Source organism: Brachyistius frenatus, unplaced genomic scaffold, assembly GCF_029030835.1.
Source record: "Brachyistius frenatus isolate BFR_SWC_R1_liver_20210118 unplaced genomic scaffold, ASM2903083v1 Contig_88, whole genome shotgun sequence".
In the NCBI taxonomy this organism is placed as follows: domain Eukaryota; kingdom Metazoa; phylum Chordata; class Actinopteri; family Embiotocidae; genus Brachyistius; species Brachyistius frenatus.
Window position 1 is genome coordinate 1,244,440 of NW_027210687.1, and position 19,912 is coordinate 1,264,351.

Below are 19,912 nucleotides of genomic sequence, written 5' to 3' on the forward strand. Positions count from 1 at the left end.
GACCCCCCAGAGCCACAGACACCGGTGGTGATGGATAAATGATAAATGTTAACTGGAAGAAAACCTCAGACAGAAGCAGGCTTAGAGGGTGCCGGTCATCTGCCTCGACTGGTTGGAATGAGGGGAAAGCAGAGATGAATGATGGAAACTTCAGTTGAGGCTCCCAGGAAAAGCGAGGTGGTGATGGGGAGGAGGAGGTTTTGCATCAGGAGGTCTGAAAACAGAATTATGATGGTATTTAAAGAACAAGGAAAAGAGATCATTAGTCAAGTATGGTGATATTAAGATTATCAATGAAAGACTTCACAGCACAGGAAAGCTGAAGTCATGAAAATGCAGCAGCAGGAAAAGAACACTAACACAGCAATGAAGAGGAACGTTAGGGAACAGATTTTTGTTATGGAACTCGCACTTAAGCTTAATTTCCTTTTGTCTGACCATTATGTAATTTCAGTAAGCAGCGGTCAGTGCTTTCTCTATGCAAAGAGGAGGTGTGTGCTTTTATCTTCTTACTTCCACTGGTTGAGAGAACCTGCCAGGCACCATGAAAAGACGTTACAATTCTGCACAGATGTACCTGTGGATGAACAGATTGTGTTTCATTCTGGCCAGCAGGTGGAGCTGCAGCACCCTTACCAGCATTACTGTCTGAAAGTGGAAGGAAAACGATAATATATAGGCCTAAGTGTTATTTCAGAGAGAATAAATTGAAATCCCATTCAACAGCCCTGTGATAAAGGCTATCAGAGAGGTGCAGATTCAACTGGTTGTATTCCAGGCTGTGTTTCGAAGACCTGGAAATTAAAAGGAATCATTTTGCAGTTTACTGCTGAGTTAAAGAAGATCCATATGATTCTCATTAAGCTAACACCTGCAGTCAGTTTGCTTAGCCTCCTGCAAATAAGACAAGTGGCATATCTACCTGTTGTTTTTTTGCTTTTAAATTGTATTTGTAGGAGTCATTAGTGTAGTTTTTCATGTCAAAGGAATATGCTGTTTTACTTCAGTAAGCTGCCCTAACACAACTTGTACAGCTGGTCAGTCTCATCCGCACTTGTTGCTATTTTATTATTTTTTTCTGTCTTTATTTTTATGACCTACAGAGATTTAATTGGCTCGGTTGCAGGCGACAATGAGCACAACACCAGTTCTACTTGATCATCTGAAAAGATGTAATTTAGAGATCTGGAGTCAGTCTATGATTCTGTACTCACAGCTACGTACCACATTTAACAAGTAGTCATGCTTTTAAGGCTGTTTTGTACAAATAGTACAAATTTCTTGCATTGTTTCAGTCCAACAAAACTGACCTGCATTCCTATTTTAGCTTATTGGTATGGTCTCTTCATCTGCAGAGTAGGCTATAAATGTGTGTGAATTACCCATCCTCATTTCTAATTGTGAATATGGCCTATTATAGCCTAATGCAGCAGCAATGAAATTCCGGCAGCAGTTAAAGTCAGATTTGTAGTACTTGTGGTCTGTGTGGTCTCACTGGGTGGATGTAAAACCTGAAGAAAATGTACTGGAGAAGCCGCATGCTCAGAAGAATGAAAACACTTTAGTCCTGTAAAACAACCCTTCTACAATTTAAATAAACACATATTTCCCCCTAAACAGCCAAAATGCTTTTTAACAGATTAGATTTTTCAGTGTAATCACATTGGCATGTGTTCAAATGTTCCAGGCTGAATGGTGGAGAGATCAGAGCAACAGAACGAAAACAAATTAAAATTAAAATTAGTTGGACATGGCTTATTCAGAAGCTAAATGATGTATGATAGTCGACATGAGAATAGATGTGCTGGCAAAGATGTAAAAATAAATTTAAATTGCAAAGTGTCAATGCATCAGCTTCTGTGTGCTTTCTCATGTGTGTGAATAAAAGAATAATTGTATTGGTCTCATATGATCCATGTAATTCAGGATGTCAGTCAGCCCGTCTTCCAAATTACTGTTCCCTCACCTGTCCCTACAGTTCACACAGCATGTGTGTGTCACAGGTGTTGCATTGAAGAACCCCACTGGCCCTTAAAGGTAGCGAAAGAGAGAACATCAACTTTATAACAACATCCATAAAAGATTGATGTGCCGCTAATTTAGCTGCCAGCAGCTCCTCAGGCCAAAGCACTCTGAATTTTGGTCAAGGGGTATTTACACACACAGTCAGTTTTGAGTAAACTCAAACAGAAAGAAGTTTACAAAGTGTAAATACCAAGTGGGCTAAATGTGAAAGTGCTACATGTGAAAACATTGTGAGCCCACAGCTAATTTTCAAGTTTTCAGCAGCTGGCAGCTGACTTGGCAACTTGGCATAAAGTTAACCTGGCTACGTCCCTACGTAACAAAATCCACCTAACAGCACCTCTAAAGTTCAATATTAATATTTAAGTTGTCAAATTTCAAATTTCAGTAAGTTATTACACCTGATTGAGGGTGCAGTCTTTGTGCTAAACTACCCAGCTTCTGGCAGTGGCTTCATATATTATATATTTTTTTAACATCAGGTGTAGATAGTTTAACTACTTCAGGTTTGGCTAAAATGCAGCTGCCATAATTGGCTTGCAAAACAGATATTGTAGGTATTAAGCCTGTTAGCCTGGCATGCTGTTGGACGAGTGCTGCGTTCAAATGAGGTCGTTATTTACCGTGTAAACGAGAAGAGTCCATTTGAATGGCCCTCTCGTTTCGTCGGATGTTACGTTAATATATTGTATTTTTAATCATGTAGAGTCTGTCGTCATAACTTAAATAATAGTCTACATTCGGGGAAAATGTTGATCTTCCCAACGAACTCACAAACTCAAGAGTTCCATTTAAACACAGCATTGTGTTTTTGCTTCCAACAGGCCGATGCACACTGCTTTGATATGTGGATGAATTCAAAGTTTGATAGGCCTGCTGTGCCCTTCAGTTTCTCCAGCTGTGATTGGACAGTCCCATTCTCTTGGGACATACACACTATCCAGAGAACTGTAATGATTTTGGTGATCTTCTAACTTTTTAACCTTCCTAAAGAGTTGATACACCCTCACCTTTAAAACATATGGGGAAGTCAAGACGAGAATATGAATAAATAATCTGCATAAATATTCTAAAACAGAAGGTGACTCAAGCGTGAAGGATTAGGTCTTGTCTTTTTTTAAAGTGTGTTTGGCTCCATTTATTGCTTCTGGTGTGTGTGTGTGTGTGTGTGTGTGTGTGTGTGTGTGTGTGTGTGTGTGTGTGTGTGTGTGTGTGTGTGTGTGTGTGTGTGTGTGTGTGTGTGTGTGTGTGTGTGTGTGTGTGTGTGTGTGTGTGTGTGTGTGTGTGTGTGTCATCTGCTATCACATGTTACAAGGTGCCTGTGTTCTCAAAATATTGTTAAGGCTCAGTGAGTATGGTTTCTACCAACAGTCTACTTTCGGTGAATCCGACTACCTGAAGGCCACTGCAGGTTCTCCTTTATGCTTTGAAAGGAAGAACTGAGGAGAGTGGTATTCAGTTGGTTTCAATTTTATAACACACTATTCCTTTAAATATAAAGTGAGAAAGTGTAGTTAAATAGGATAAAAAAAAATTAAAAAAATCTTATAATGCAGAAAAACTGCTTTTACAGAAGTTACCCTGAGCTTTAATGGATGGAGGGAAGAAGGTAAAAGTCCATCCATCCATTATATATACTGTACTCGCTTTATCCTGAACAGGGTCACGGGGGGGGCTGGAGCCTATCCCATCTCACTTAGGGCGAAGGCAGGGTACACCCTGGATAGATCGCCAGTAAAAGTCACTGCACGTATTTGCTTATAATTGAGAAAATATGCAACAAATATGCTTTAAAATGTTGTTATCCAAACACACACAATCAACCCATCTGCTTGCACCACTGGCTGGCCTGGTATGCCATTTCCTGTTAAGCACCGCTCTCTAGTGTTACACCATTAGAATGCAGTGGTAACAAATTAAAGTGTGACGTGCAGCGGGGCCTTCGGAGATCTTCTCATCTGCCTTTCTATCATAAAAGAGGTTGATACCTCGAGTTGGTCAAAGTATGAAGCTTCAATATAGTAAAAACAAATAAAAATAAAAAACAATCGGAACTGTTTTAACTATGTAATTTTAAGCTCTAATATTTATTTGTATGTGTGTGTCAGGAGGATTCAATTATGATTCTTTTGTGATTAGAAGTTTTGACACATGTACCAGTAAAACGGTAGATACCTCAGGGACAACAGGTGTTTCTAAGGTGACATTGCTGTTTGATGATGAAAAAAAAAAAGTGAAATAAATCATTTCTTTGCAATCCATTTAGCTTCATCCATGCTCTTGCAAATATGAAGCTACTAAATGTATTCTTACAATTAAAGGACAGGTTTAACATTTTAGGGAAGGCGCTTATCTACTTTCTGGCTGTGAGTTAGATTAGAAGTCATAATACTCATATATATATATATATATATTATATGGTATGAATTTACCACCAGCACCTGCTCGTCTTTAACCAAGTTCAGACCAAAGATTCGCAACGATACGAAAATGTTTCAGAGCGTTGAAGGGAAAAGTTGCCTGTGTGTAAATTGGACCATCTCAGCTCAACTCAAGCTGACTGGTGGTGTTACATTGCAAGTGGGCAGCCTTTGAATGTCAGGCACAATAGTCTTTTTTCTGCTTATTATGTTCTGAGACGTTAACAATTATACCCACCTCGGTAAAATCCTAAAAAGCTAGCAGTTAAAACAGAATAGCAGAGGGTCACTACTGTCTACATCTTACACCGTCTCATTGAGTTGCTTTGTCATTAACTGGAAGATTTCAGAGTGTTGACCAGCGATTTGTCGTTACAACTTTCAAGTCATTGCATCAGGAATCTTTGGTCTGAACTGGACTTTAGCTTAGCTTAGCACAAAGACCCTCAACAAATAAAAAGCTGGTCTGGCTCTGTCCAAAGGTAATAAATTGACTTTGAAATCCAGCACCTCTAAAGCTTATATATTAACATGCCATATATTGTTTAATAAATACAAGTGTAAAAACACAAAGTTGCACTTCTGCAGATGGATTATTTTTTTTTTTTTTTTTTTTTTTGCCTATATCTTGCTGGAGCAGTAATTCCTGTCGCCAGATGCAAGATGAGTTTTATGGAAGTTACTTAGCAATTTTTATTTTTTTTTTACATTTTTGAACAAAGCAAAGTCAATCCAGTTTCCAGGCTGTATACCAAGCATAGCTGAGTGGCTACTGGCTGTGACCGTACATTTACAAACCAGACACAGGAGTAGTATCAGTCTCCAAATCTGAGTGTCCTCAAGAAAACCCAAAAAGTATGTTTCCCAAAGTGTCTTAACTATTTCTCAGTGTCACTGCGTGCTCCTTCAGTACATCTGGATGTGTGTGTGTGTGTGTGTGTGTGTGTGTGTGTGTGTGTGTGTGTGTGTGTGTGTGTGTGTGTGTGTGTGTGTGTGTGTGTGTGTGTGTGTGTGTGTGTGTGTGTGTGTGTGTGTGTGTGTGACGAAGTGTGGGTCTCTGTGTTTCAGAAATGTAAATGTGTGGGTCTACAAACAGGTAACAGTGAGAGCTCGTGTAAAATCTGTATGTTCGCATCTGTGTGTGCACATGTACGTTTGTCTGTGAGTGCAGAGGTGTGTGTCAGTCCACCTCAGAGTGAGTTATGCTAACAAGGCTGCTACTACTACCGGGGGAGAAACGTAAGGTGACAAAGCAAACAGCAGACGGGACAATCCCCATGTGTGTCCCAGAGTGGACAGGAGGCTGCACACACTGCTTTAATGTTGTCAAACCAAGTTTGAAAGCGACAGCTACCACCCTCCGACCCACCATCACACACACCATTTGCTCCGCCTGAGCTAAAGCAGGAACATATAAATGGCCACAAATCAGACATTTTATCTCTTACTTTGCCATTTGTGTTTTACTTAAGGATGGGAGAAAGTGGTGAGGCACAGATGAAATGGAAACAACATGAGTGATGAAATCACACTGACCAGTGGCCAAGATATGAAGAATTAATCTGATTCATCCTTCAGTTATGTCCTGTATCTGTTGAGTTTATGTTCAATAGCTAGATAGCACATAGTGTCAGCTGGTTTCCAGTCTGCTCATTTGGTGGGAGTGACATATCTGAACAATATCAATACCAGTCTGGAGAGGGCCAACCTCTTTATTATCATTAATCCTCCCAGTATGATTTTCAACTTATTTTAATTGCTCTTTTTATCTGTCTCCACAGCTCTAACATTTGTACTATAGTACCTATCATAACCTTTTTTCATAACCTTTATGTATTTCCAATGTGGATTTGATTTGTTTTATGGACTGACTCTGCTGCAAGTGTTTCTCCAGTCAAGTCCAATGCAATTTGCCTAAAAGACCATATATCCTCACAACCTGGATGTTACAGGAACACAATATAATATAGGATAAGAATTAGTTTTGGAAAAAGTATTCAGATCTTTGAGTAACAGTACCAATACAGCAATGTAAAACTACTCCATTATAATTAAAATTCCTGCATGAAAAATATTACTTAAGTAAAAAAGTACATAAGTATGAGCAGCAAAATGTACTTGGAGCATTAAATCAAAAGTCCTGGTTTGGTCCTTTCTGACTGATATAATATTATATATGTTGATTTTTAATAGTGAAGCATCAGTGTGTAAGCAACATGTTAGTGTTGTAGCTGCTGCAGGTGGAGCTTGTTTGAACTACTTTATATCCAGTTTTATAAACAGGGACAGCAGATAAATGTGAGGGGTAGTTTAAAGTAGTATCAAATGGAAATCCCAAATTTACTTGAGTAAATGTTTCTACCACTGTGAAGAATACTTACTGCAGAAAATACAACGTCCCTGAGCACAGCACAGCACAGATGCATGCATGGGCTGTTGAAGGCCACCTTCATTTTTCACTATTATCTGAAAAAATATTCAAACATGCCTTTCTGGTTATTAAGGTCATTTTATATTCTGTATGGATGGTGTCAAAAAAGCAAGGCATTGCTATTATTGTCTTTATTTTTTACAGTGTTTATATCTATTCAGTCCTTGATTTTGGAGGATTTCAAACTAGCAACATCCTTTTTTCATCACCATCTTGTTATATCCCGGTCGAGGGGAAGATAAGAAATAACACAGTTTGCTACTCCCCACACCAAAGACGGGCCAGCAGCCCAGTTTAAGATTTATAGCAGTTTATTATCTGCTACAATAAGCAAAGGACTTAAAATTAGACTTAAAAACTCACACGCGTGCAGTTAAACACACATATTCACACAACTCTTGGAAACATGGCAGCCTTCAGAACTTACAAGGTATTTATTTACACAGACACCTCTGTTTCACTAAACATTTTAACTCAATATCAGATATCGGGTGTCAGGAGATCAAAATTAATTTCATACATGGCCGGAATATGTCATTTTACTATTTTCTATTAGCTGACTTGTCAAGATGATCAAAAATCAAATTCAAGCTGCAAAGGTGCAGAATATTAAATTCAGGCATTTCAGATAAAAAAATAAATAAAAGAAGACAAGAAGAGAACTGAGAGGAGGCATGAGGACTAGCATGTATGTCCTAATTAAATCTGTTTCAGTTCACTCACTTTTTTAAAAATTTTAGTCATACACTGTGGGAGGAATTAACTAAGGGATATATATAAAACAAAAAGTATGAAATTATAGTTTCTGACAGTTTGTACTTCTTATGACTCCCAACTCCATTATTGGAGAATGTTTGTATCGAGTCATTTGTAGTTTCAAGAGATTATTCACCCAGGATCCCCTCTCCCCAACTGCTGCAAAGTAAACCTGACTCTCTGGGCTGCAGCTGTTTAGTTATTATAGTAAGAATAATAGTTTTATGTATATAGCCTCTTTCAAAGCAATGCAACAAAGCATTTTACATGGGGGAAAAAAAAAACAGAAAATAAACATACAGATATTGTCAGAAAAAAGAATAAATCAACAAAACATTAAACATAGTGCAACTCTAAAAAATATAACTTACAGTTTAATAAAAGACTTTTTAAAGATTGTGATTTAATAAATATAACTGCTTGTTGTTGGTTGTTACTCTGCCAGTCAAACAAAAGTTTTTAAATTAAGTTTACGTGCATTTCCTTAATCGATAAATGCATACTCTTGATGTTGTACAGTGCACTCACAGTTCGGGTCAACCTTTGTGCTCTTCTGATTCTCACACATGTACTCTGGTGTTATTCAAAGGAAACTGGACTTTTTTGAGTTTCCTGAAGATGATTCACCTTTCTTCTAAAAGGGTTCTTCATTACTTTATCCTTCTTTATTATTTATTTACATTCTTGTAGGCACTTGCACTCTTTGCTGCTGAATTTTCATTTTCTTTTGTTTTCATATTGTGCAAGGTTTTCAGTCAATTTATTTCACAGAGGTAAACTGATCCATCATGCAGACTGAAAGCAGGATGGAGTGGTTCAATGAAAGTTGTACGGACAGTATACAGGTGGGTCACTGTATCAGGAAAGACTTTAAAAAAGGACAAAATACCTGCCGGCCAGTCCAGATACACTCCCGTGACGCCTCTGTATGTATAACTGTCCTGAAACCCTAGACAGGAACCGTTATGATAAAAATCACCATAAAGACTCCAGCACCAAGAATTTTCATTTCCTCTCAAAGAAAAATCACTTGAGCAGTCTCCCGCCCTGTCAATGCTTTTGTACGCCACTCCAATGTCAGCTGAAAAGCCCTCAACCTCCCAGTAATGGCGGCCTGTCAGACCCTCTTCACACATCACCTGACAGACATCAAACCTCTCCAGATGATCAGGATATGGTTGCTTCTCTCTTACAAATTCTGCCATTTTGTTGTTCTTAGTCAAAAGGACAGTCCTGCCTGCTGTGTTGGGGTCCAGTGTGAGATCACAAGCATCTGCAATCAGGACAGAAGAAACATGTCATCAAACCTAAAACAAAAGCTGGCTTACTTATTTTTGAGGGATTTTACCCAATAACTCCAACTACACATTCGACATGCTATTCAAGTTTAGTTTGTGAACATTTGATTTCATTGTTGTTTCAGGTGTGATACTTGTTTATAGTTAAATGCTGTAAATCCAACAAATCACCAACCACTATGAAATTGGCTTTGTTCAGAGTGCAGGCAAACCAGATGTATTCCCCAAGTCAGATTTTCAGGACAGAATGTCAGAACTGTTATTTGCAAGTGAGCGGCACGGATTTGGTGTGTCCAGTCATCACCAACCTATATACAAGGGTTGTTGTGGTAATGACATATGCATAACTGTTGTTATTTAATTATAATTATATTCTTACACTGTCTCAGTAGCTTCAGGTTGACCCAGCATTCTTCATTGTGGTCCACACTGGTGGTAAAGAAATACAATAAAATGAAGGGAATCTTGCAAATTCATCTTGGAAAAATTATGAAATATAAAAGTGTCTTTCAAACAGCCGATTTGAGCATACTTGAGATATTGCAGACTGCAGCGTGAATCCTTCTGTATTTCAGTCAGCAGCTTGACTCCTTGATCTGTGAGGTGATTAAAGCTGAGGTCCAGCTCCCCGAGGCTGCAGCGGTCAGACCTCAGAGCCGATGCCAGAGAAGAACATCCATCTCCTGTCACTTTACACAACGACAGCCTAAAGAAATCAAACAGCTGGCATTTCAGCAGTGTGGTCGATGCCCTTATCAGCACCAATTTCCCCTAGCTAACATGGCCTGAGCCCCATTTGATTTGTCATTTATCAGGCTCCCCCTTGGACTTGTAGCACCATAAACCACACAAGTTGACCCTTTGGTAGAATGAGGCAGAAACAGGCATTCTCAAAGGATAATGCTAACATTAATGCATACAATAAAACTTGATATGCAATTTAACTGCACCACAGCCTCCAAAATGAGGAGTCATTACACGAAGGAGTAGCTACTCAACTCCAAGTTCCCTCCTGATGTCCGAGCTCCTTACCCTCCCTAAGGCTAAGCCCGGCCACCCTACGGAGGAAACTCATTTCGGCCGCTTTTAGCCGTGACCTCGTTCTTTTGGTCACGACCCAGACTTCGTGACCATAGGTGAGGGTCGGAACGTAGATCACCCGGTAAACTGAGAGCTTCGCCTTCCAGCTCAGCTCCCTTTTCGCCAACACAGTCTGGTGCAGCACATGTTGTACTGCTGCAGCCGCACCGATCCGGCAGTCGATCTCCCGCTCCATCCTCCCCTCACTCGTGAACAAGACCCCGAGATACTTAAACTCATTCGCTTGAGGAAGGCAATCCGTCCCCACCTGGAGGGAGCAATCCACCGGTTTCCGGCAGAGAACCATGGCCTCAGATTTAGAGGTGCTAACCCTCATCCCCACCGCTTCACACTCGGCTGCAAACCGCCCCAGTGAGTGCTGGAGGTCGCGGTCCGAAGAGGCCAACAGGACCACATCGTCTGCAAACAGCAGAGATGCGATCCGGAGACCCCCGAACCCGACATGCTCCTCCCCCCGGCTGCGCCTTGATATCCTGTTCATGAAGGTCACAAACAGGATCGGTGACAAAGGAGGCCAACACCCACCAGGAACGAGTCTGACTTATTGCCAAGAATATGAACACAGCTCCTACTGCGGTTGTACAGAGCCCGGATGGCCCGTTGCAATGGGTCCGGCACCCCGTACTCCTGCAGCACCCCCCACAAAATCCCCCAGGGGACCCAGTAGAAAGCCTTCTCCAAGTCCACAAAGCACATGTAGACTGGATGGGGAAACTCCCAGGCCCCTTGCAGTAGTCTTGCGAGGGTAAAGAGCTGGTCCACTGTTCCACGACGAGGACGGAATCCACACTGCTCCTCTTGAATCTGCCAGGTTTTTCCATCGTTGCCCACATGAGCGTTGAAGTCCCCCAGGAGAACTATGGAGTCAGCAGGCGGCGCCCTTTCCAGGACTCCCCCCACCACCTCCAAAAAGGCCAGATAGTCTGAGCTGCCGTTTGGTGCATAAGCACAAACAACAGTCAGAGTCTTCTTCCCTGCAACCCGGAGGCGCATGGAGGCGACCCTCTCGTTCTCCGGGGAGAACTCCAACACATCGGCGCTCAGCCGGGGGCTCGTGAGTATCCCCACTCCCGCCTGGCGCCTCTCACCTTGGGCAACTCCAGAAAAGGATAAAGTCCATCCCCTCTCCAGGAGCTTGGTTCCACAGCCAGTGCTGTGCGTGGAGGTGAGCCCAACTATATCTAGCTGGTACCACTCCACCTCCTGCACCAGCTCCGGCTCTTTCCCCGCTAGCGAGGTGATGTTCCACGTCCCTAGAGCTAGTCTGTGCTACCGGCGATTGGTTCGCCCGGGCCCCCAGCCCGGCCTGCCGCCCGGTATGCAATGCACCCGACCACGATGCTTGTCCCTGCAGGTGGTGGGTCCACAGGGTGGCGGCTCCACGATGCTTCTTCGGGCTGAGCCCGACCGGGCCCCATGGGCAAAGGCCCAGCCACCAGACGCTCGCCGGTGAGCTCCCCTCCTGGGTCTGGCTCCGGGAGGGTACCCCGGTTTCCCTGATCTGGGCGAGGTGGCTTCAGTCCATGGGCTGCTGTTCATCGGGGTCTGTGTGAGCCGCTCTTTGTCTGGGCTCTCACCTGAGACCAGTTTGCCTTGGGAGACCCTACCTGGGGCTGATGCCCCAAACAACATAGCTCCCAGGATCAGTGAGTCACTCAAACCCCTACACCGGTTGGAAATCAACACCTCGCTAAAACAGTTTTTAAAAGTTGGACCAAATCCTGTCCATGAAATGCCATTGTATTAAAGAGTAAGGCTTTTGTTGTATTACAAGAGACTAAATCTTGATATATGTACATATGGTGAGCATTTTGTTAAGTAAAAGGGATTTCGAGCTATTTGTTAGACTGACCTTAGTCTTTTCAAACCACAGTGTGGGCTCCTCAGTGCGTTACACAGCGCCATCACTCCTGAGTCCTGCAGGTCATTGTAGCTCAGGTCCAGCTCTTTCAGACTGGAAGGTCCAGAGGTGAGTGCTGAGGTCAGCATCTCACAACCTTTTTCTGTGAGTCTGTTGTGACTGAGACTGAGTGACAAATGATGGAATATAATAATATCTTTACATTATTTAGATCATTTAAAAAAAAATTTACAAATAAAAAGCATAGATGTTCATTATTTGTTTGGATTTTAAATTGAACTATTGTGCAAGACCTTATACAAAAGGTCTGTTACATTCAAACCCCTGCCATAAACGTTCACACAATTCAGATTAACCCTTTAACCAGGTAAATCTCCTCTAACTTTTTAAATCTTCCCTAATCTGACAGTTAAATGATTATCTATGCTAAATTGTGGTACAATCTTATCTCTGTCAGCTTGTGTTATTGCTGTGATTACTGCCATTGTTTGTTTTTTCTATGCTCTGTAATTGACTCAATGTCATTATAAATGAGGGTCACCCTCAATGATTTCTCAAGTATAAATAAAGGTTGAATCAAAATCTGGTGTCGGTCAGACATTCCCGAATGAAAGCATGCTTGAGCTTCTGCTGCCTAAGATGGATAAATTCAGGTTTAGCCCTTTGCTGATTTGGATGGAGATAACAGAATTCAATCCTATTCTAGACTTTTCAAATGTTAAGACCAAATGGTTCAAATTCTAATACTGGTGATTTAGTAGTAGATGTAGTACTATGACAGAGTCTAAGACATAAGCATGTGTCAACAGGATTTTTGTAATTACTCTCACTGGCAGAAGGTGGAGTCAAAGGTTCCCTGCTGTATATGTTTAAATTCACAGTTTGAAGAAATTAACCCTGTCCGGTGTAATTTTGCCTATTAGCATACCTAATATTTATTGTGGGATCTTCTTCTATTTTAAATCGTTTTGCAATTGTAATTGAGACTTACCTGAGTACCTCCAGTGTACAGTTTGTGCTCATCAGCCCAGTTGAGAGGATCTCCATTTCTGAGTCTTTTAAATTGGTGGAACTCAGTTCAAGCTCTCGCAGATAACCTGAAGTGGACTTGAGTGCTGTCACTAACTCCTCACAGATTTCTGTAGTGTTTAAATTTCGGTTCAGCCTTTTGGAGGATGACAAAGAGGAAAAAATTGCATTAAATTATGAATCTATATGTAAGTAGAGCATACCCTCCAGTTCTATCAAACTGTCTTGTGATTCAAAAGACAGAGCTGACCGCAGCAAGTGGCTCCATAAAATATGTAGACTGGGGTGTACAGAGGGAAATTTTAAGCTGCAAAAATATAATTTAATTCAGTGTAAAAATGGTAAATATTGTTTTCAGTAATTAGCTTTAACACCATATGCCAATGACAACTGTACTGCCTGTATTATCAGTATATTTAATCAAATTTGCTATGATTGTGAATTAGTCTACGTAAAACATTCCACATGACACGGCCACAAAATCAGATGTAGAGCTTTTTAATACCAATTGAAACCTGCTGTTGGGGAATAACATATTTGAAACTGACCTGAGCTTCTTCAATTTAGGGCCGCTGAGTCCAACAGAGAGCACGTGCTGTAATAAGCCCCCTAGTAGGTTCCCACTCAGCTCCAGTTCTCTTAGATTTGAGATGACTGATATGATAGCAGGTGTCAACTTTTCGCATGCTGTATATGTGTGTCCATAAACGAAGAGACTGCAAACAAAGACAACAATGATAAAAAAAAATAATAAAGTCACATGATTAGAGTGTATAAAGTCCGAACAAGAAGGAAAAAAGAACAAAAGAGTCTCATTCAAAATAATAGCTTTACGAACCTGAGAGCTTCTAGTTTACACTTGGAGTTCAACAGTCCATCACTCAAAATCTCGATACTTGTATCAGTGATGGCACAATTTGTAAGGTGCAGTTCAGTGAGCACAGAGTCTGGCATTTGAAGAGCAGAAGAGATTGTTTCACAATGCCAAGTCTCGAGATCCACGCCTGAGATCCTGCAGAAATGATAAAAGACAAGTCATCAACATCAAAAGAAGTTGTACAACTCATTTGCCACTATCCATGCAGATAAATTATAACTTGTGCTGTAGAAACTGCAAAAAAATAGGTGATAAAGTGATTTCATGCAATAGAGAACTACTACACTTTCATCAACTCACCTCACGCTTCTGCTGTTCCTCACAGCCGGGACAAGCCTAAAAATACCTTTGGCTGACGGTCTGTATTTTTTCATGTTGAATTCATCCAGAGGTGTATTTGACATTAGAATTGAGTCAGCCAGAGCTGAGCACTGAACAGGGGAGAGCTGTTTTTCTGGACCATGATTTGGTTTCAGATACTGCCGCACACTATCATGTAGGGAACTGTCTTTCAGTTCGATCAGGCAGTGGATAAGGTTGAGACATCTTTCAGGTGAGCAGTCAAGTAAATCCAATTCTATTAGACTTGTCCTAATTTTCTCCACAACCCCAGAGTGTTCCTCCGTCTGCCAAATCAGGCCTTGAAGCAGTTTTTGTGTTGACTGCAGAGACATGCCGACAAGGAACCTGAGGAACATGTCCAATTCTCCTGTCTTTCTCAGAGTTGAATTTGCCATTGCAATTTCCATCAGCTCATTTAGGGGTAGATCAACTGGATCTGCATTCAAGATGGACTCAAGCTCTTCCTGTGACCCTTTCAGCAAGTAATCCTTGAGGCTTTGAGAATCTATTCTTTTACTTGCAAAACTGTGGTACACATAAAGAGCAGCAAAATACTCCTGAACTGTCAGATGCACAAAGCAGTAAAGCTTCTTTGTGTTGAACACGCTCTCTCCTTTGAGTATTGCTGTACACAACCCACAGTGAACTCCAACTTTGCCTTTGTCGATGCCATACTTTTTCAGATCATCGCTAGTAAATATGATGTTGCCTTTTTCCAGTTGTTCAAATGCCATTCTGCCTAATTTTAAAATGAATTCTTCATTTGACTTGAAGATCTCTGCTGTGTCCGAGTCGTCCTGGTCTTCATATTTTTTAGTGGTTACCCTCATTTGAAAAAGAAGGAAGTGTGTGTACATCTCAGTGAGAGTTGAAGGTATCTTTATGTTTTCATCTTGACTGCTGCCCAATTTTAGCATCAAATACGCAAGAACTTTTGCCGCAATCCAACAGAAGATGGGTATGTGACACATGATGTGTAAGCTCCTTGACGTTGTAATGTGGCTAATAATCCTTTCAGCAACCGCTTTGTCCTCGACTCTCTTCCTGAAGTATAGTATTTTTTGAGGATCATCAAATCCTCTGACCTCCGTCCACTGGTAGACATACTCACGAGGGATGCGCTGAACTGCTCCTGGTCTTGAGGTTATCCAGACAAGTGCAGATGGAAGAAGATGTTCCCTGATGAGGTTGGTCACCAGAGTGTCCACCGAGGATTCCTTCTCTGCGTTTGACAATCTGTTGGTGTTTTTGAAATCCAGTTGAAGTTTGCTTTCATCGAGACCATCAAAAATGAACAAAACCTTGTGATTAGCAAATATCTTTGCAACTGCTATGTTTTTAAGCTGTGGGTGAAATTCTTTCACAAGTGTCTCAAGGCTGAACAGATCATCGAAGACCAGATTTAGCTCCCTGAACGGAAACATGAAGATGAAATCCAAGTCCTGATTGGCTCTCCCATCTGCCCAGTCAAGAATGAACTTCTTCACAGAGACCGTTTTTCCAATGCCAGCAATTCCCTTTGTCATTACAGTTCTAATTGCTCTCACTTCCCTTTTGTCTCGCCCAGATAACGCAATGTCTTCTGGCATCTTTTTAAAGATATCGTTGCAGTTGATTTTAGCGGACTCGTCTGTTTGATTCTTAGCCTTATTTCTCATCTCCCAGATCTCATGTTGGGTATTGACACAGTCACTCTCTCCTTGTATGATGTGAAGCTCTGTGTAAATTTTGTCCAATTGTTTCTCATCCTTATAATCTATTTCAAACTCCCATATACACTTGTTCCTCAGAAATTCTTTGTTCTTTTTGATGGCCTCTTTGATGTCATCTTCTGCTGTAGGGAAAGAGGTAAAAACATCGATCTTAAACCATAATCCATTCAGTTTCTTAAATTTTCAATATTTTCAACCAAGTCGGGCATGTTAAGGTATTACCGTTTCCAAAAAAGTTGGGACATTGTGTAAAATTTCATTAAAAACAGAATGTGATGATCTGCAAATCATGTAATCCCGTAGTTAATTGAAAATAGACAAAAGACATCATCAAACAATCAAATGTTAAAACTGACCAATTTTAATTTGGTTTTATGAAAATGATATGTTCACATTGAATTTGATGGCAGCAACATATTTCAAAAAAGTTGGGACAGGGGCATGTTTACCACTGTAATGCATTGCCACTTCTTTTAACAAGTTTGGGTAGTAAATGTTTGGGTACTGGAAATACCATTTGCTGGAGTTTTTAAAGTGAAATGCTATCCCGTTCTTGCCTGATATAGGATTTCAGCTTCTCAACAGTATCGGGTCTCCTCTGTCGTATTTTTCGTTTCATGATGTACCAAATGTTTGTAATGGGTCAACAGGTGTGGACTGCAGGAAGGCCAGTTTAGCATCCAGACTCTTCTACTATGGAGCCATGCTGTTGTAAAATGTGCAGAATGCAGTTTGGCATTGTCTGGCTGAAATAAGCAAGGAGCAATAAGCAAAACCTTTATTTATCGTTCAGCAATAATGGGGCCTTAATAGATGTGCAAGCTAACCTTGCCATGTGCATTAATGCACCCTCATAACACTTCATCCCAGAGGATGCAGCGTCCCTGATTTTCAAAAAGAATTGAAAATTGTGATTCGTCAGACCACAGGACATTTTCTACTTTGCCTCAGTCAATCTTAAATGAGCTCAGGCCCAGAGAAGGTGGCAGCGTTTCTGTATTGTATTTATATATATTTTCTTCTTTACATCAAACCTGCATTTGTGGATGCAGTGATGAACTGTGTTTACAGATAAAGGTTTTCAGAAGTGTTCCTGAGTCCATGCACTGATTTCCACTAGAGATATAAGTCTGTTTTTAATACAGTGCCTCCTGAGGTCCCAAGATCACGGCCAACCATTATTGGTTTTCTGCCTCTGGATTCTCTGAATTTTTTTCTGATATTATGTACTGTGGATGATGAAATCCCCAAATTCTTTGCAATTTTACTTTGAGGAACATTATTCTTAGATTGTTACATGATTTGCCCAATCACCTGTTATCAAAATAAGCATATATTTTTAATAAAACTATAACATTTCTTAGTTTCAACATTTGATTTGTTTTCGGTCTATTTTATTTTATAAAATATGGGTTTAAAAGATTTTCAAATCAAATTGTGTTTTTATTTACATTTTATACAGTGTCCCAATTTTTTGGGGGGAATGGGGTTGTAGAATTGCAACAAAGTCCAAATAAATACACAAGAAATGCGTAGGTTGATGGTATTTGCATATTTGAGCACCAGTCTATGCACCAATTTGTATAAGCATTATGTTATCACTACATTTTCAACCATGACCACAACATCTGTTAACTTATCTTAAAGACCCCACATACTTTGACATGTCGCTGGCTGGATTTCTTGGAGGATCCTGAAGAAAGCAGATTTGGCTTTTGTACATGTGATTGCCTCGTAGAGATGCCTCATCTGATCCTCACTCGTCAGGGTGTTCTTGATTTTGCTGTACATCTCTTTATGGATTACTTGTTGCTGTAGCATTTTATCTGCTATTGGCATCACTGAGGTGACGCTCTGAATGAGCTCAGCCCTGTTGTCGCCTACCCATTTAGCTTCTTGAAAAAGAAAACAAAGTCATTGTGGCATTATAACATGCATAATATTTGGATATGTATTTGGGTCCAGTAGAATGAAAGGCCTCTTGTGACTGGTATTTTATGACCAACTGAAATCAAGATAGCTTTTGCTCCTGAGATTATTAACTTTAACTCACCTTTCTCTTCTGTATCTCTGTATAAAGCAGGATCAGAGTCTTCGGAGAGGCTCAGACTGACAAAAGACAAAAACGCTATTACTATTTTTATTTTGGTTTATATGTATCACAGTATTTTCATATCTTTATGTACAATAAATATGTATGTCAATAGAGAAATATAGAAAGTCTCACCTTTGGCTGCTAACTTGAGCACTAATGCACTCATGTTTCAGAGCACTGCTCTTCTCACCACAGCTGTTTTGTTCAGAGGAAGCTTCTGCTGCTTCCCTGCTTAAAGTCTTCTCCTTTGCTGTCTTCATCACAGTTATCCCCTCAACTTCCTGCAGAGATAACTTCCTCTTGAAGAAAGGAACGTTTTCTTTCTCTTTCTTTAGGTCAGATTCGTTGCCTTCCTCTATTTTACTCCTGCCATGTGAAGAGCATTGGTTCCCCATGATGCTAGTTCTTCAACAACAGTTCAGTGACTGTCATTTGGAAAGAATTTAAATGTCAAAATTGTTTGTTTCACAAACACTTGCACCATATTCCACTTTCTTATTGTTGTCCTCATAACAGCCAAACTTGCTGTTACTTCAGTCTGTAGTGAGGACCTTAAATTAAATTAAATACAAAAATAATAATAAAGTAACTATCTATCTATTTCGTCTTCAAAAGTAATAGTATACACATCACTTGTCAGGAATGTTTCAGTTTAAGATTAGTTTAAATGTATTTATATTTTTTTCCAACTCTAAAACACCTTTCACTACGTAAGATATCTGACTGGACTACTTCCTTACCTTTTTGTCTGATGTCCTGTAACAAGCTGCAGCAGTAAAGGAGAGCGTGTTGCATTTTGTAATGCCTGTAGAGGAATTCAACGTGTCAATGTGACTGTGAATGTACTTTCATTTTTATCAGAGAGGATGTACTGTCAGCGTTTTGTGGGCGGACCAAGTTGAGACTTTTTGGCAATTATACTTAATAATAAATATAGTTAAGAATGTGCTAAAAGCTGACTGAACTGGCCTGCATTTTGTGATATGTTTTTTTGTCTCTTAGATTGGACATACTATAAGTGTGGTGTATGGTCTATGTATGCAGTAGCTACAGTGTCACAGCCCTCTAAATAGTGAAAGGACATATATATCATATATATCATTTGGTTGTGTGGATTAAGTTTTGTTCCAAATACCTTATTAGAAACACAAAAATCATGCATTATCTGATCATGGATTTACAAACCTGTAAATGGTATTTTAACCCCATTTAACCTTTTCATCAATATTAAACTGCATTGGATGTGAAGATGAATATTTGTTTTCAGAGTTAAGATATAAATGTCAACTTAATCTAAGAAGTACATGTATAAAATATTTGAAAAATAATTGTGCAGGTTTTCAACATTGTACTGTGACACGCCTACAGTCCAGTAAATTATCAGTGGTGCAGGCAATTGTTTTTTTTACAAGATTAACCCCATTGGAAAGTAAAACCAATAAGGGTAGATTTATGTTGACCAAGAATAGGTTAATCTGGGTTCCACTCATTTTATAAATTATATGGAAGATCGCAGAACCTGTCATCATTCACTTACAACATGTGTTATAGCTGCTCATCCAAAGTGTACCCAGTTTCAGGTTTAGCCTTATCTCTTATAAATGATTTGTGCATATACTATTCATAAACTACTGGTGTTGCAACCTCCTTATCTAAAGTGCAGAATGTTCACCTTGTTCAGATGTGGTCCAAAGTCTCTTTGACAATAAATATTCCACCCATGTCCACAGGAAGTACAAGCAATAATGAGGACAGCCTGCATCTCTTCTCAGTGGTGAGGACCAAGGTTACAGAAATTACACGAGTTTCACATGTTTTCCCCATGGGACACCTGTGATCACATGTATGAAACATGTTTACCACATGTTGCAAAACATGATAACTTTGGAAAAACATGTAGAAAAGTTTCCACGTGAATCTACAGGAGCTTCACACATGACACCATAAAAATGTTCCAAAACCACG

General features: G+C 40.2%; 1 protein-coding gene across 1 annotated transcript; it reads right to left on the reverse strand.

Annotated features, from left to right (window-relative positions):
- Nucleotides 1-8,387: 8,387 nt before the first annotated feature.
- LOC138627600 (NLR family CARD domain-containing protein 3-like) lies at nucleotides 8,388-18,342 on the reverse strand. The gene is made up of 11 exons (XM_069710039.1): nucleotides 18,080-18,342; nucleotides 17,906-17,961; nucleotides 17,511-17,747; nucleotides 14,099-15,974; nucleotides 13,760-13,933; nucleotides 13,470-13,637; nucleotides 12,884-13,057; nucleotides 11,884-12,057; nucleotides 9,463-9,636; nucleotides 9,310-9,359; nucleotides 8,388-8,905 (listed from the first exon to the last, which is right to left on the reverse strand). The coding sequence occupies exons 1-11, from the start codon at nucleotides 18,340-18,342 to the stop codon at nucleotides 8,388-8,390; spliced, it is 3,864 nt and encodes a 1,287-aa protein (XP_069566140.1).
- Nucleotides 18,343-19,912: the final 1,570 nt, after the last annotated feature.

Bases quoted from the DNA above. Each gene is read 5' to 3' on its own strand.
- LOC138627600 (XM_069710039.1), bottom strand. From the start codon at position 18,342: ATGGGGAACCAATGCTCTTCACATGGCAGGAGTAAAATAGAGGAAGGC. The intron at 17,962-18,079 runs GTGAGACTTTCT...GTCTTTTGTCAG, and splicing joins GCTCAAGTTAGCAGCCAAAG to TCTGAGCCTCTCCGAAGACT. The intron at 9,360-9,462 runs GTATGCTCAAAT...CTTTACCACCAG, and splicing joins TGCAGTCTGCAATATCTCAA to TGTGGACCACAATGAAGAAT.